We start from the raw sequence: 17,129 nt of genomic DNA, 5'->3' as shown, positions 1-17,129 counted from the left end.
AAGCACGTACTACATGCACGTTCTGAGCTAACTGTAGTGAAAAAAATTTTTTTAATAATGATAAAAGCACAAGACATGGTCCCAGCATTTTGGGTATTTTTTAAAACTTACTGAACAAGACAGGATCAATTATGCATGAACCGAAAGAGCGAAATAAATGGGAAGAAACTAGTACCCTAATTGGAATCATTAGGTTTGCCATAGATGTGGACTGGTATGATTTGGGGAAATTTCAATTTACTCTTTATGCAATAGAAGACTATTTTCTTCACATTTCACCAATGATGTAAATGAAAACAGTATCTTCAACATCACCACCTTGAAATTCTAAAAGTAAAACAGTGTGCTGTATGTGAAACAGGAGGCTAGATCGAAAGGATTCTCAGTGTCAGAAAAGCAAAGATATCTTTAAAGTAGGTAAGGAGAAAAAGTTAATTCATTTCCTAATCTCTGGAGATTTAAAGAAACAAATTGAATATCTTGAAGAAAAAAGTCAAAAAGCACCTCAGTTTCCTGGGCAAATGCAAATAAAGAAAACCATAACCACAACTACCCAGTACCAATCAGGGTGGTGTTACTTGTGGCCCCTTTCTGAGGATTGGTAGAAACTGTATTTTTTAATCTCTGTTTTTATGCGTGTCCCAAGATCTTTTAAGGAAGGGGGTGGGGCAGGGAGAAGAGGCAGGCACTGTATAAAAGAGGCTGCCTTGAGAATTCTAAAATTCATACAAAAACTTCCTAGGTAAGAGAATTTACCAGATTTGGCACCTGCTGGACCCAGTGATGGACCCAGAAACAACCACGGTTTATTTGGAATATTTCTATGTTACAAGCCAAAATCCTGATATTGAAGAGACCCACTCTCACGTTCCTTATACATCTGTCTTCCTTCCGGTCTTTTACACAGTGGTGTTCCTGACTGGAGCGTTGGGGAACGTCATCCTCATGAGTGCATTGCATTTCAAAAGGGGCGGCCGAAGACTGATTGACATTTTTATCATCAACCTGGCTGCCTCTGACTTCATCTTCATCATCACGTTGCCTCTCTGGGTGGATAAAGAAGCATCTTTAGGACTGTGGAGGACAGGCTCTTTCCTGTGCAAAGGCAGCTCCTACATGATCTCAGTCAACATGCACTGCAATGTCTTCTTGCTCACCTGCATGAGTGTTGACCGCTACCTGGCCATCATGTGTCCAGCCGTATCCAGGAAATTCAGAAATAGAGACTGTGCGTATGGAGTCTGTGCCAGTGTCTGGTTTATCTCCTGCCTCCTGGGGTTGCCTACTCTTCTGTCCCGGGAGCTCACCCTGATTGATGGTAAGCCATACTGTGCGGAGAAGAGGGCCACTCCAGTTAAACTGGCTTGGGGCCTGGTGGCCTTAATTTTTACATTTTTTGCCCCTTTGGTGAGCATTGTGACCTGCTACTGTTGTATCACAAGGAAGCTGTGTGTCCGCTACCAGCAGTCGGGAAAGCACAACAAAAAGCTGAGGAAATCCATAAAGGTCATCTTTATCGTCGTGGCAGCCTTTGTCTTCTCCTGGCTGCCCTTTAATACTTTCAAGCTCCTGGCTATTGTCTCTGGGCTGCAGCAAGAACTCTACTTTCCTTCAGCTTTTCTCCAGCGGGGCATGGAGGTGAGTGGGCCCTTGGCCTTTGCCAACGGTTGCATCAGCCCTTTCATTTACTACACCTTTGACAGCTACATCCGCCGGGCCGTCCTGCACTGCTTGTACCCTTGTCTGAAGAGGCATGACTTTGGCAGCAGCACCGAGACCTCAGACCTCACTAAGGCTCTCTCCGACTTCATTCAGGCGGAGGAGTTTGCCAGAAGGAGGAAGAGGTCTGTGTCACTCTGAAAGGGACAGTGACATTTCAAGCTCCGTTGGTGGATCGGAGGGTTCATTTGTGTCTGAGACAAGGAAAGAAGAAAAGTATTGCTAGTGGTAATATTGCTTCATGAATACAAGGAAGTGTTCATTTTTAAAGAGACATCTAGAAAGTCTCTGTTCGTGGATGTAATTAGGCCGTATGCTGTTTTGCTTTGGTTTTTTTCTTAGCTGAGTGGCCTTATTTGACCCTTGCCAATCAAGTTCACCAGGCAAAATACAACTCTTATGTCTGTGAACTCTAAGATAAAGGCTCCTGCTTGGGCCAGTTCCTTCCTTCATGGTTGTTAATGAACATTCAAGCTTTTTCCTCTCTCAGGAACCTAGATCCACACGACCCTTCATACTGGGCTCCAAAGTGGACAACATTTAAAGGATTCTGCCCACTTGTATCTGGTGAGAAATGTGGTGACAATGCAGGTAGTAAAAAATGTAATATACCTGTGCTCAGTAATTAATTATTCCTGAGTAATGAAGTGAGGTTCTGGCCTTAATCTTTAAAACTTTATATGGTAATTCTATGCCATCTTCCAACATTGTCTTTCACCCTATACCATTCACAGTAACTTTGGACTGGCGAAAGCTCACTGGGATGAAATCATTTTGTATTGTGTTTGTGATTTGGGACTTACTTTACCATTTGGTCTTCAAGAGTATTTTAACAAGAAAGCATAGGACAAGGTTTGACTTTTATTTTCCTTATAAGATATGTCGGTTAAAATGTATCTTATTATAATGATGTAGTAACTACTTTTCAATGGGGTTTTACTGTGCTCTTTGTTTCCACTGCCTTTATAAATTAGGATATGGCTTTGTTTTAATTATATGTTTTTAATTACCTAGTTATCTAGTTATCAAATAAAAGTGCGACTACTACTGTAATTAGAGGTCATCAAACGCTTAGCAACACCCTAGTGCAGATTATCATTTTGTATTTTAATTAAAGTGTTAGTGCTACACATTCCCTGTAGCATCATTCGCTTGGTGTATGTAATTTCATGATTTGATCCAATAACATAGGAAGACAGGATGCTCTGTGTTCAGCTGAAGGGAAAAATCCATAACAAAGATGTTATTGGTATTTTACATACATTTGTGTGTGTGTGTGTGTGTGTGTGTGTGCGCGCGTGTGTGTGTGGTACGCAGGCCTCTCACTGTTGTGGTCTCTCCCGTCGCGGAACACAGGCTCCGGACACGCAGGCCCAGCGGCCATGGCTCACGGGCCCAGCCGCTCCGCGGCATGTGGGATTTTCCCGGACCGGGGCACGAACCTGTGTCCCCTGCATCGGCAGGCAGACTCCCAACCAGTGCGCCACCAGGGAAGCCCCTTACATACATTTTTTGAAACTCAGAGACCTTCTGGACTTCCTTACCTGATAAATATTTACTGAGTCAATTTGTACCTATATTCCTTTTAAAGAATTTGAAGTGGAAAATGTAATTAGCAGCAACCACAAAAGGCTTTGCAGCAGCAAACATACTATTGTAATATATCTTTTGGTTCAAGATAAAGTAGGTTATGTTTTTACTCCCACTGTTTACACAAATGAATTATTGCTTTATTTTTAAATATTAGATTTGAAAATCAGAGAAAGCTTAGAATCTTTTCAGAGACTAGGTAATTCAAGTTCATCCTATGTATCGTTTATATTAAGAGAAATCTCAATTATTGTGCATCTTCTTATATTATAGTCTATTCAGAAGTTTTTGGTTTTATAAATTGGTAAATATATTACTTTCTCTTAAACTTTTATTAAATAAAAATATAACTTTGTTATAAAAGTATTCTTCTATGTTGTATCAATTTCTATTAACATATCAATTAATACTGATATTCTAAGAGACTTTTAATAAATTATCATAGATATAGAAAAAAAAGACTGTGTAAATCATAAGAAATAAAGTTTCTGGGAAAACTTCAAAAGTGAATTCAATATAATTAAATAGATCTCCAAAGGTTAAATAAAAGCAAAAATACAGAAAGTAGAAGACATTCACTTTTTTAAGACAAATCAACAAAAGCACTGTAACTAATCACAAAATCAGTGCCTTTGAGAAACGCTACCTTTAAAAAATAGCCCAGTCAATCAGCTAAGGTATTTGTGAGAAAATGAGAAAACCTACGTTATTTGGTTTAGCTTCACCCTCAATGTTGGGACATTGAACAAGTCGTTTTAATCTTTCATACCTAGATGTCATTGGTAATATCTATGTCTATAGAATCCTCAAGGATATTGTAAGACTAATAAATATAAGTTAAAGGTTTTTTTTAAATATTGAATAAAAAGTTATATAAAACAATTCTGTTTCTATCATTAATTATTGAATGTTACATAAAAGTTTCCAAACTAGATTATCAAATGACACTTAATCATTCTCATTTAACAAATATTAGAATCTATCCTACTTCTGTTTCACCCCTTTCATTTTTTCATTTTAACATGGAAGAAAAATATACTGTTGTACTTTTTAATACTTTAAGTAGATATGCTACTTGTGTGCCTTATGAAGATCTATAAAAATAGCATATTTTATATTCATAAGGTACAAGTGATGAAAGGAAAAATAGGCATAATTTTACAGATAGCATAACTCTGATAGAAAAAAATTCAAAATGTGATTAGTGTTATGTTACTATGAGAACTTACCACAGAAAAGCTCTCCACTAAAGCCTGGGTGATAACTTATAATTAATTTTAAAATTAAGGAACAGAGTCACAAACACACATTTAGTCCATTTGGGCCATATGGAAAGAAGAAAACTAACCTGATATTCCTGGGAGCCCCACAATTCATCCACTCTAACGAGTCAAAATCACCTCTGAATGAGAACACTAAGAACAGTCTTAAAGGAAGCTATGTGCGTGACTGAGAGGGGACGATTACTAGGGGTCATGAGTTAATTTTAAAATAGACACAGAAATGCACAGTATGATGGGAAGCTGAGTAAAAGAAATCTTCCTCTGATTCATCTTGACTCCTCAAATCATTCTCTATTCCCCCAAGAGATCTCAGAAGTGAGAAATGACTTGTCAAATGTGCATGCCACAGAGAACAGTGAGCCTCAGTTTTCCTGCAGGGCTCATTCACAAAAGTCAAACGATAATAAAGGAATTAAAAATTTATTTCTAAAAGAGCCCCTGGTGTGGTCTGCTAGCAAGATGATGCCTCCAGCCCCATGAGAGCAGTGCTGTCCAGAGAAAAAGCAGGAACATAATGCTAACTACCAGAAATGGGTAGTGGGTTTTGCTTCCCACAGAGCTTGTGAGTTGGATTTATCCCTTGCAAATGTCTTTTCTTTTTTTAAGTTCTTTTCTCTCAGTCAACATTCTTTGCTTTTATCAATTCTATGAATAAGCAGTTATGACAAGACTTTACATATCAGTGTACAGGGAAAAATAGTTCCAGCAACTTGACTTTAAGATGCAAAAATCCACCTTAGGATTAGCTCCTCTTGTCTCTTGTTATCTTTGTCATTTTCTTAATAAAGCTACATTTTCTAAATGTATTTGATAAGTGGGAATTTCATCCTAAGATTAACCTACAGCATTAAAACAAATAAACAAACAAACCAAAAAAAAACCACTTTAAATATCCAATGTGCCAAACTGTTAATAAAGTGAAAGTTCTTATGATAAGTTAAATCAAATGTAAACTCACTTGAAATGTCCATTTATTAACCTAAAAGTGGAAGGAGGTACTCTGTTAGTTGGCAGACATTATTAAACTAAAAAATTCTTGGCTTACGTATATGAGTACCAAATTTCTAAGATCCAAAGGCACTTTAAAATTACAGTGGAACTGTTTCTGGGTTGGCCACATGTGGTTAAGCTGAATTGTGGCTAATTTAGGCAAGTGGCCCATTTAAAGGATATATGATACAATGTTCATATAATTTTTATAATGCTCTGCAGACTGAGTAAAGGGTATCATCAATCCGATATTATTCAGTGATTTTCTCATTTTCTAATTAAGAAGATTTAATAATTAGCTAGTTTACTATCACTCCCATATTAACAAGAGTTAGGCTTCATCTATGAGTACTTTGTGTTTGTCAACACTGATGGGAAATTTAGAATTTTTATGTGCTAGCCTCTATCAATTCTGATTAGCAAGATTTCATTTCCTTACGACTATTAGTTCAAAATGAAATATAAAAAGTTCTTCTTGCTAGAATACTTTATATTTGCAGAAGACATAGGTATTCGTGTGATGTTCTTAAATCAAATAAAATTTTATGCATCAAAACTTATGTGTGGCTAAAGACTATTTTTAATTTTTAAAAACTTTTCTGTGGCAGAAAATTTCAGCAAGCAACTTTGCTCTTTTCCTTATAGACATATGTAAAAACTGTCTACTGTAAAACTTTCACAGATTCTTAAATCTGCAAATTCCAGTGTAGCATATAATTTACTCCATACGAATTTCGTAAAGTTTAACCTCCTCAGAGACACTGCATGATGTGTAGACAATAAAACAGAATTGAGATGTCAACCCTAGGTGTTTGGCCTGACCCGCTAGTTAAGTCAGTCATTACTCATCCCATCATAGATCAATGGTTTAATCTTGTGACTCTTATGCCTAGACCAGTGGAGTTCCTTGAAAATATTCAATATGTCAACCATCAAACTGTGAATGCAAAGTGTCTGTTGTACACAATGCACTATGTCAGCCACAAATTTGTTATTATGACTGAGGGGTTCCTTATTATAACTGGATTCTGAAGCAGGCGTATTGCACTCACTTACTCACAAAACTTCTCTCTCTCTCTCTCTCTCTCTCCCCTCTCCTCGACCCCGCATCTCCATCTCTGTCTCTCTCTTTCTCTGTCTCACACACACAAACACAATGTACCAACACAGCTGATAAGCATCTATTGACTCTTGTTGCTAATATTCAGTTTAAAGTACTTGATAGAATGCAATAAGGGAGAAAATAAAGCAAAGAAAAAACATAGTAAATAGAAAATACAAAATAAAATGGCATATATAAAAATAAACATATCAACAATTACAATAAAAACATAAATGGGGCTTCCCTGGTGGCGCAGTGGTTGAGAATCTGCCTGCTAATGCAGGGGACACAGGTTCGAGCCCTGGTCTGGGAGGATCCCACATGCCGCGGAGCAGCTACGCCCGTGAGCCACGACCACTGAGCCTGCGCGTCTGGAGCCTGTGCTCCGCAACAAGAGAGGCCGCGATAGTGAGAGGCCCGCGCACCGCGATGAAGAGTGGCCCCCGCTTGCCACATCTAGAGAAAGCCCTCGCACAGAAATGAAGACCCAACACAGCAAAAATAAATATATTAATTAAACTTCTACCCCCAACATTAAAAAAAAAAAAACATAAATGGATGAGAATATCCTATTAAAATTGAACAAGTAGCCCATTCCTACAAGCAACTACTATATATACGGCACTATTAGACTCTGGAGGATTTAAAGAGGTAGAAGTAGAATTTGTTTCCTCATGGAATTTACAAGCCCCGAGTTATTTTTGAATCAAAGAATGAAGTACTGCCCCCAAGAACAAGTCAAATCACTTTCTTTGATCTTTTCCAATGTTCAGGGAAAAGCCCATCTTTGTCCATACACAAGTCACTTCATGTAGCTACCATTTTGATAGGGTTATTTCCTAAATATCATCGCATTTCTTTAAAGAAATGTACAATGTGCACCCCCAACACTGGCATCCCCAAATGAAAATACTTTTATTGCCCTTAAAGATTTTTGGGTGTAAAAGTGTGTTTTAAACATAAGAACACAACTGAACAGTATCAGGTTTAAATTTATTTTCAAACAACTAAAAAGGATATGCAAAGTAGATTACTCTAACCCTGCCCAAAGACTGTGATTTAATGAGATGCCCTCTTGCTTACCCTCAGTTTAGACCAAAAGCAAAACTGACAACTCAGGTGGAGAGGTGGTAAACGAGAAACGAAACTTGCCCGTGGTTTCATGTTTAAAGCAAAAAAAAAAAAAAAAAAAAAAACACACACACACACACACAAAAACAGATTCAGAGGATTTGAAGGTAATGCAATGCAAACTTGACTTGTATGCATTAATATAAAATAGGTTAAAATTAGTAAAGAATTGAAAAAAAGTCAATGCAGAACTGCATAATTTACACAGTCTTTAGGATTTCAAATTACAGTAACTTCACTTATATAATTCAAACATAGAAAAAATACTGACAGTAAATTTGTGAAAATATTTAGCAAAATAAATAATCAAAGATGGCCAAATTAAAATTTAAAAATATTGGGCTTCCCTGGTGGCACAGTGGTTGAGAGTCCGCCTGCCGATGCAGGGGACACGAGTTCATGCCCCGGTCCGGGAAGATCCCACATGCCACAGAGCGGCTAGGCCCGTGAGTCATGGCCGCTGAGCCTGCATGTCCGGAGCCTGTGCTCCGCAACGGGAGAGGCCACAACAGTGAGAGGCCCGCGTACCACAAAAAAAAAAAAAAAAAAAAAAAAATATATATATATATATATATATATATAATTTTATCTATTAAATTGGCAAAGATTCAAACATTAAATACTGAAGCTGAGCAGGATAAGAGGTGTGCTGTGTGGGCAAGACTTCTTGGACTATTGATTGAGAATAATTTGGTTAAGCTTTCTAGAGGATATTTAGAAACATCTTTGAAAAGAAATCCACTTCTAGGATTTTACCCTGGAATGTAATTATGGCCAAGTGCAAAGATATACATACATGCATTTTTACTGCAGCATTGTTTGCAAAAGTGACTGGTACATAGTAAGAGCTTGATAAGTAATAGTTGAGAAATAACTCCATTTTAGAGATGGAGAAAATAGAATTCAAAGAAATCAAATTTCACATAATTCTTAATGGACTGAACCAAAAATGAAACCTGATTTCAATTAAACCCATTTAGAATTGTCTATGCAATTCCAAAGCTCATGCTTTTTCCACATCATCATATTTTTTTTCTCTGATTCCCAGGCTCTTTAACAGACTCAACATCACAACCTTCTCTTGGTTTAGTTTATTCTCTCTATATAATAATTTCTCAAATTCAAACTGTATTTCTTATTTTTTCCAATGCAAATATCTCAAATCACCAAACCCTTTGCCTATTCATGACTAACATTGCTTGAGGGGTGAGGAAGCCCATTTTATTAAAAATACTTTTCTTTTTAAAAGAAAAACATTTTCTTGTAACATGTTTACCATGATCTCTTAATTGTGACCTATCCAAAATGGCATATTCCATCCAATAGTCACTAAAATCCTTATCTAGAAAAACAAATATGTGCTCGTGTAAGAAATGGACAGTCATCTATTTTACTCCCCCTCACACCCAACCCCACATTAAAGGATAGTAGCACTTATGACAGTGGCTCTCACAGGAAAATATTTTTTTTCAAGAGCATATACGTACTAAGTAAGAATCATGGTCTCATTTTCTTTATCCCTGAAATTTTTTCTAGTTCCTGATTTCTTAGAATATACCCACAGCAAGAAGAAAAAGTAAATCTAATGCCAAAGCTCATACTATAGACTGTGTGTCTGTGGGCAATGCAGCCTAAACCGGTCCAGAGGTTTAAAGTTTCACCATCTTTCTTATTAAGTGTTATTTGTTACGCCAAGAAGCTGCACTGGTCTCTGTGCAGAAAACATTCAGTAGCCAGTTCTCCTGTCTTTCAGGAACTTTGTTTACACTTTTCAGACCACATGTTTGTATAAATGACTTCCTAATTTTAGTAGGTACTCCCAAATGTAGTTTTGAGAAGCACAGGAGTTTCTCAAATTAGGAACAGTATAAACTGCCCCAAACATAAGGTAAAAACTTGATTGAAATTTACATTAAATAAGAAGTAATATTTACCATCCAGCATTTTTAGGAGGCGGAGTTAAGAATGTTAGGCAGTAAAATGATAATAAGGTTAAAAATTACTGGCCCACAATCAAGGAGAAAAGGAAACATAATATTTAAGAATAAGAGAGCATGGTACTCGAGTATTAAAACATTTATTTTTTAACAGCAAAGAATAATTACCTCAGCTCACTTTATTTAGGGAGTATATTAAAATGTTAACAATGGTTTTTTTAGACAGTAGAAACAAGGACAAATTCACTTTTTCATTTTAATTTATTTTTCTTTACATTTTTATGAATACATTTCCTGTAATGAATATGTATTTCTTTTTTAAACTTTAAAATAAAGAGTGCTGGAATAAATGTCACATGTGGCATAAAACACATATTAATATTTCAGTACAACTTTGCCTCTTCCTCTAAAGGCAAAATAGGGATTTTTTTAAATGTCATATTCAATTTTAAATTTCATATCCGTAACTTTGGGATGATTTAACTTTGGACAAAGTCTTATCAAATTAAATCTCAACCAAATCATATTTGTTCTCATATCAAATGCAGCAAGTCATTGTTTAGTTCAAAGATTTCAATTTACTTCTACTAAATTGACTTGCCCATTAAGTCAAATGTCAGCCTAGTTTGAGTACATAGATGCAGTTTTTATGTTATTTTTAAATATTTAAACTTTTCAATTAAGTGCAAATTAGAATTTGTTCAATAGAATGATAGCGTTTGGAATAAATTGGGACTTACCAACTTATTCCAAATGCTCTCTTCTAAAACATTTGAAAATAATATGATATTTCTGGAAAAGTGCAAATATTTCCAAGTGAAAATTTTCTAAAGTAATGAACTTTCTATTTGAGCAGTCTTAAAAGGATGAATGTTGACTTTTAACATTTTTCTCTTTCACTCAGATTTACCTAGAAAGTTTTCTAGTATTGAAGACATCTAAAAATTGTTTACGAAGCTCTCAGGGAAGGAGAACCACTGGCCTGATGTCAGTTTTCCACTGTAACGGTACGGCTCTATTAGCAAGAAAAATGCACAGGGAAGATGACTTGTAATAAATATCTATAATTCTCATTGCAATGACTTTTTAAAAATGGAGATTAAGGGCCTCCCTGGTGGCGCAGTGGTTGAGAGTCCGCCTGCCGATGCAGGGGACACGGGTTCGTGCCCCGGTCTGGGAGGATCCCATATGCCGCGGAGCGGCTGGGCCCGTGAGCCATGGCCGCTGGGCCTGTGCATCCGGAGCCTGTGCTCCGCAACGGGGGAGGCCACAACAGTGAGAGGCCCGCATACCGCAAAAAAAAAAAAAAAAAAAAAAAAAAAATGGAGATTAAGAATGAAATCTGTTTACTGAGTATTCATTTGGTACCAAGGAACTTTTAAGTGGTTAACATGTATTATCACATTTAATTTAATCCAGTCCACCTTCCTTCCATCTCTTTTCCCATAGGGGTCAAACCTCCATCTCAGTCCTAGGGTCTCTCCCCACCTTCTCTACTTCCATCTCCCAGTAAATCTCTTGCCTACTCTTGTCATGAGGGCTGCTTCTCTGCAAACTGGAACTAACACGTGAAGAAAAAAAATTTTTTTCTCTGAGAGAATATAAATTTTCTGAGGGTTCAAGAATTCTTTTGGGAAATGCTTTCCTTCAGACATGTCAAAATGCAGCATTCTACACAGTGGAATAACAAGCATTTTATACGTTTTCATACTGCTAAAGTCATATATAAAGCAGAGAATTATAAAAGGGTGCCTCTGAGAAGTATCTTGATTAGCTGGCTTAAGAAAAGTCCTGAATGACACCTTAGGTAATAGGTAATAGTTCTCAGTACTATAATGATGAGTAATATTGTAGCTATTATTAGAGTTTATTTGCACCTTTCTCCCACTTCCCTGGAAAATTTAAAGGAAGAATGCCTTAAAATAATGGCATAACTACAAAACTATAATGTGATGTAGTGGGAAACAATAAAGGCTTTAGAATCAGAAAAATTTGAGTTGGAAACCATAACAAAGCACAAGTTACTGACATTCTCTGCCTCAGTTTCTAACCTGTTAAATAACACTGTTTTCCATGGAGTTGTTGAGGTTGGTCACACAGTAATGTCTGTTTTGGTTTTATATTCTTTATTAATCCTATATGCATAAACACAAATATATATTTTAACTAATTTAAAGTAAGTTAATTGTGAGGACTTAAAATTTATCAAGTTGTTGTTGAAGTATATATATGTTATATAAACTACATATAACTCTATAAATTAGGCATAATATATACATACCTAAACATGCAGACCCAAAAAAGCAGCATCCTCGTTTACTCTTTAAATAAATTATTTTAATTTATTAAATAATAAATTTATTTTAGCTCTTGGGCAGCAAGTTTTATCAATTATGTTTGAGAACTATTTTTATTCAAAGCATTATAAGGCATTTATTATTTAGTGCTGGCTAGTGCTATAACAGAAAATACCTTTAAAGAGATAAGACAATCAGTCCTTATCCCTGTGACTCTATGTCTTTCCTTAGAAGTCTCTGTAAGTAAAGTTTTTCAGCTGGGTTAATTAACACAGCTGTGTGTGTATACCTGTAACTCTATCAGAAATTATATATAAAGAGGGAGGGATGGACTTAAGGATCTACCAAACCACAGCTTTGCTCTGAAGATAGGAGAAAGCACCAGCTATAGGCAAGAAATTCTCTCTTTGAAAGTCAAAGCCTTTCTTGGCTTTGACATTTTTGATGACTTAAAGTGCAGAAAAATCTACAAATACAGATCTGCAAATGTTTAAAATGCTCCATCAAACATCAAAATATCATATTTTATTTATTTCTCTATGTAGAAAAAATAAGAAATAGATATAATATTTTTCCCACTTGTCTATAATTGTGGTGCCTACAACACTGCCCTCTGGAAAAATCAACTCTGTTTTGGGGCAGGGGTGGGGTTGGCAGAGGTACAAGTAAGGGAATGGGAGATAGCATCATCATTGTTGCTGATTTTCCATTTATTTTAGGAAAAAAGTTCCTTCCTTGTGGTTTTTTTATATCTAAAATGACTAGCCAGCTGAGAACCTAAGCTGTTGGGAAGGCTTCTCAGGGAGAGTTAGAACAGGCATGTGAAGACTAGGAGAAAAATTCATGTTCTCCAACTGCACTTCAGCTCTGCACTGTGAGGGCACTGAGCCAGTGGGAGAGGGGAATGACCTCGTGGCCACCACTCCCTCCCTATCCTCCACCATTGGGGAACCCTGCCAACAGCAGCTGCCGTGATTGGATTACTTCAGCCACTGAACCATCTTCACATGAATGTGTGGCTTCCATCTTAACTCTAATTTTTCTTCAGCCATTTCTGTTTTTGTGCCTCTCTGCTTTCCATTAAATTCAAAACAGCACTATTTTTTTAATTGAATGAAAGATGCTTTAAATTCTATAGTGCTTTACAATTTTCAAAAGTTTCACACACATGATTTCATATAATCCCATAATAACCCTTTTTTTCCCTCCTACCCCTATCTTGCCCCTCCCCCCTTCCCTCTCCTCACTAGTAACCACTAGTTTGTTCTCTATATCGGTGAGTTTTCTTCTTTGTTGTTTTATTCACTAGTTTGTTATATTTTTTAGATCCACATATACGTGATATATATATATGTCTTTCTCTGTCTGACTTATTTCACTTAGCATAATGCCCTCCAAGTCCCTCCATGTTGCTGCAAATGGCAAAATTTCATTCTTTTCTATGGCTGAGTAGTATTCAATTGCATATATATATATATATATATATATATATATATATATATATATCACATCTTCTTTAATCCATTCATCTGTTGATGGACATTTAGGTTGCTTCCATGCCTTGGCAATTATAAATAATGCTGCAAAGAACATTGGGTTGCATGATCTTTTCAAATTAATGTTTTTGTTTTTTTCAGATATATATCCAGGAGTGGAATTGCTGGGTCATATGGTAGTTCTATTTTTAGTTTTTTAAGAAACCTCCATACTGTTTTCCACAGTGGCTGAGCCAATTTACATTCCCACCAAGAGTATACAAGGGTTCCCTTTTCTCCACATCTTTGACAACATTTGTTATTTGTCTTCTTTTTGATGATAGCCATTCTGACAGATGTGAGGTGATATCTCCTTGTGGTTTTGATTTGCACTTCCCTGATGATTAGTGATGTTGAGCATCTTTCATGTGCCTGTTGGCCATCTGCATTTCCTCTTGGGAAAAATGTTTACTCAGTTCTTCTGCCCATTTTTTAATCGGGTTTTTTTTTTTTTTTTGATGTTGAGTTGTATGAGCTGTTCATATATGTTGCATATTAACCTCTTATGAGTCATATCATTTGCAAATATTTTCTCCCATTCAGTAGGCTGTCTTTTTGTTTTGTCAATGGTTTCCTTTGATGTGCAAAAGCTTTTAAGTTTAATTAGGTCTCATTTGTTTATTTTTGCTTTTGTATCTTTTCCTTTAGGAGACTTCAAAAAAAATATTGCTGCTATTTTTGTCTGCCCAGGTTTTCCTCTAGGAGTTTTAACATGTTAAAAAAAACATGAGTTTTTTAACATGTTAAATGATTTGTTTTTTCCCTTGCTTTACTGCAAAACACAGAAAGTGAGAAACAATGAAAGCATGACCTTTAGAAATAATGTATTTGAAATTTTCAATGTAAAAATCTAGTTAAATTCAGACTCAAAGTCAGTTAAATTTCATGTGCCAAATTTCAAATGGAAATTTGGTTCTCTGCATTTTAAAATTTATAACATTCTGTTTATAATTATAAAATTTATAATATTCTGTTTAATACAGACATATCACAATGTGCATGATAGATCGAATTAAAGGCTTATTTATATAATTTTTTATAGAATACAACACAAACATTTCTTTCAAAGGAATTGTAAATCATCTACTTCCACCCACTCATTTTTCAAATGAGGAAATTAAGTGAAGGGTCTTATTCAGAAGCAGAAATCCTTTGCGCTTTTTAAAAGTTCATTGAGCCTGTACACATGGGTACAATTATAAATGCTGTTAAGATAGTGATATATTTCAGTTCCAGGTGGTAAGTAGCCACTGTCTTGAGTACTCTGAGTGCTCACCTATCATGGCCTTCAGTCACCTTCTCTAGGAGCTCCTGGACCCTTCAACAACAACCAACTCAAGGGTTAACACTTTGTAAGCAGGAGGGCTTTGGGAGACAGGCTCCTGCACAGACAGAAGTGGTGCCCACAAGGGTACAGGCTGTTAAATAGTTTTGAGAATCACCTCTGCCTGCAGTCAATGACAGAAACTTAAATTCTCAGCTGTACTGGACATTTGTTGATTGAGCCAGAATCCATTCACAAGCTTTACTCTCACCCCCAGGCAGTCCTCTATCTGCTTCTTCCCAAAGCACAGCTCATGTGTTTTGGTAAAAGTTGAACCCACTCTCAGCCCCATGGAAAAGCCTTCACAGACTTCAGGTCCTCAGTACCTTCCACCCCCTGGCCACAGTCACCACAGGGTGAGCCTGTGACCAGCCAGCCAGGCTATTCAGAACGCCGGCTCAGCATTGCTCTCTCCCATCTGGGCTCTATTGAAACTTGCAGCCAATTTAAAAACTGAGTTCTTACTGGCATGGCCAAGCTGCTAAATCAATGAACCCTAACTCCTCCCTACATCTGGACTTTCCAGTCACCTGAACCTAAGCCTGTTTGTTGTCTTCTCTTGTTGTTTTAAGCCCGTTTGATTTGGGTTTTCTTTGAAACCTTAAAAGATCTCAAAGTTGCCCCAGCAGTTTTGCCAGAATTCTCCAGTATACTACTTTAGTTAATGACACCACAAAGTTATAAAACAAAGTAGAATTTCCCAAAATGTGTTCCAAAGAGCACAAATTCCAGGAAAAGCTAATAGTTATTATGGTCCTGGAGAGGAACAGCTCAATAAAGTCAGTAAAATAGACCTGGATCCTCTAACAAAGAAGATGTGTGGTGTACTCAAAATATAATTTTTATTTTTTATTCTTCTCTAATCTTTTCAAATTTATTCATTACGGTAATTGTCCCCTGCCCCTGCCTGAAGACCTTGGCAGGTCTCTTGACTTTTCTACTTATTTGGGGGGAAGCGCTTTAAATCTCGAATCAGAGCATTAATTCAGAAAACATAATAACTTCTGTTCTTTCTTTCTTTTCACCATTCACCTACTCACCAGCTTTTTGGGGAAAGGTGGGGTGGGATAAGCTTGCCAGATTTAACAGATAAAAATATGGGAGGCCTAGTTAAATTTGAAATTCTGATGAATAGCAAATATTTTTTAATATAAACATGTCCCAGATATTGCATGGGATATATGTATAATAAAAAGCATTCATTGGAGCTTCCCTGGTGGCACAGTGGTTGAGAGTCCGTCTGCCGATGCAGGGCACACGGGTTCATGCCCCGGTCCGGGAAGATCCCACATGCCGAGGAGCGGCTGGGCCCGTGAGCCATGGCCGCTGAGCCTGCACGTCCGGAGCCTGTGCTCCGCAACGGGAGAGGCCACAACAGTGAGAGGCCCACTTACTGCAAAAAAAAAAAAAAAAAAAAAAAATTCATTGTACACCTGAAATTCAAATTTAACTGAAGACCTTGTATTTTATCTAGCAATCATAGGTGAAAGCAGGGAGAAAAGGTAAGGGGATTTTTGTCCTCACTTTGCTGAATGACTTCATGTCCTTTGGGCATGGGAGATGGTGAAGGTGACTCATATGGGCCAATGTTAGGGGTTCTTTGAACATTCCATCATAGGGGACCTCTCCAGCATCAATTCTCAAGATTTGAAGGATACTCCTCATTCCCTCAGGATGCCTACCCCCCTTATCCCCTAGTCCATCAACTGGGAGACTCCACACCAGCTCACCCTTGATCCAGGGGAAGCAAAGAAACATTTGTCCCCATACATCTTTGGCTCCATACAGATTGGGCATCGAAGTGATGATGTGCCAACTTTTGCATCTACATTTCCCAGGAGAGAAGCAATTCTAGCCTGCAGTGTCCCCAACATATGGGGACATACATTAAGCTCTTCAAGTAGTCCCATTAAGCCCTTGTTCACCAGGCTGGTATAGGAGGTAGCAACTTTCCCAAGTGGAAAAGTTTGGGGCCCCATAGCACAGCTACTAGTCTCTCCCAAGAAAATCTTACAAAACCTCTCTATTCTCTGAAAAAAAATCCAAGTTATGGACTAGGTTCCCAGATACTATGCTTGTACAGTCTGTATGTGATGACTTAGCAACTCCCTTGGGAATTTTGTATTTATTTTATCTTGTGCTTAATTGAAACCTCAATCTTACATTCTGTTATACAGGTTTCTTTTCTGGGAAAATTCTCACAATTTTTAATATAGACTAC

At 37.0% G+C, this 17,129-nt stretch overlaps 2 protein-coding genes across 2 annotated transcripts in view; one reads left to right on the top strand and one right to left on the bottom strand.

Moving 5' to 3' along the window:
- Positions 1-17,129, bottom strand: part of CPOX (coproporphyrinogen oxidase) — a 66,977-nt gene that overhangs the window by 7,457 nt on the left and 42,391 nt on the right. The window lies entirely within an intron of this gene.
- Positions 674-3,602, top strand: GPR15 (G protein-coupled receptor 15). Its single transcript, XM_082624473.1, has one exon. It carries the CDS (start codon positions 784-786, stop codon positions 1,858-1,860), a length of 1,077 nt encoding a protein of 358 aa, XP_082480599.1. The 5' UTR covers positions 674-783; the 3' UTR covers positions 1,861-3,602.

Source organism: Mesoplodon mirus (genome assembly GCF_964341445.2).
Source record: "Mesoplodon mirus genome assembly, chromosome: 6".
NCBI lineage: Eukaryota > Metazoa > Chordata > Mammalia > Artiodactyla > Ziphiidae > Mesoplodon > Mesoplodon mirus.
Note: the sequence above shows the minus strand (reverse complement) of the source record. Positions and strands in the feature narration are given on the sequence as shown.

Bases quoted from the DNA above. Each gene is read 5' to 3' on its own strand.
- GPR15 (XM_082624473.1), top strand. From the start codon at position 784: ATGGACCCAGAAACAACCACGGTTTATTTGGAATATTTCTATGTTACA.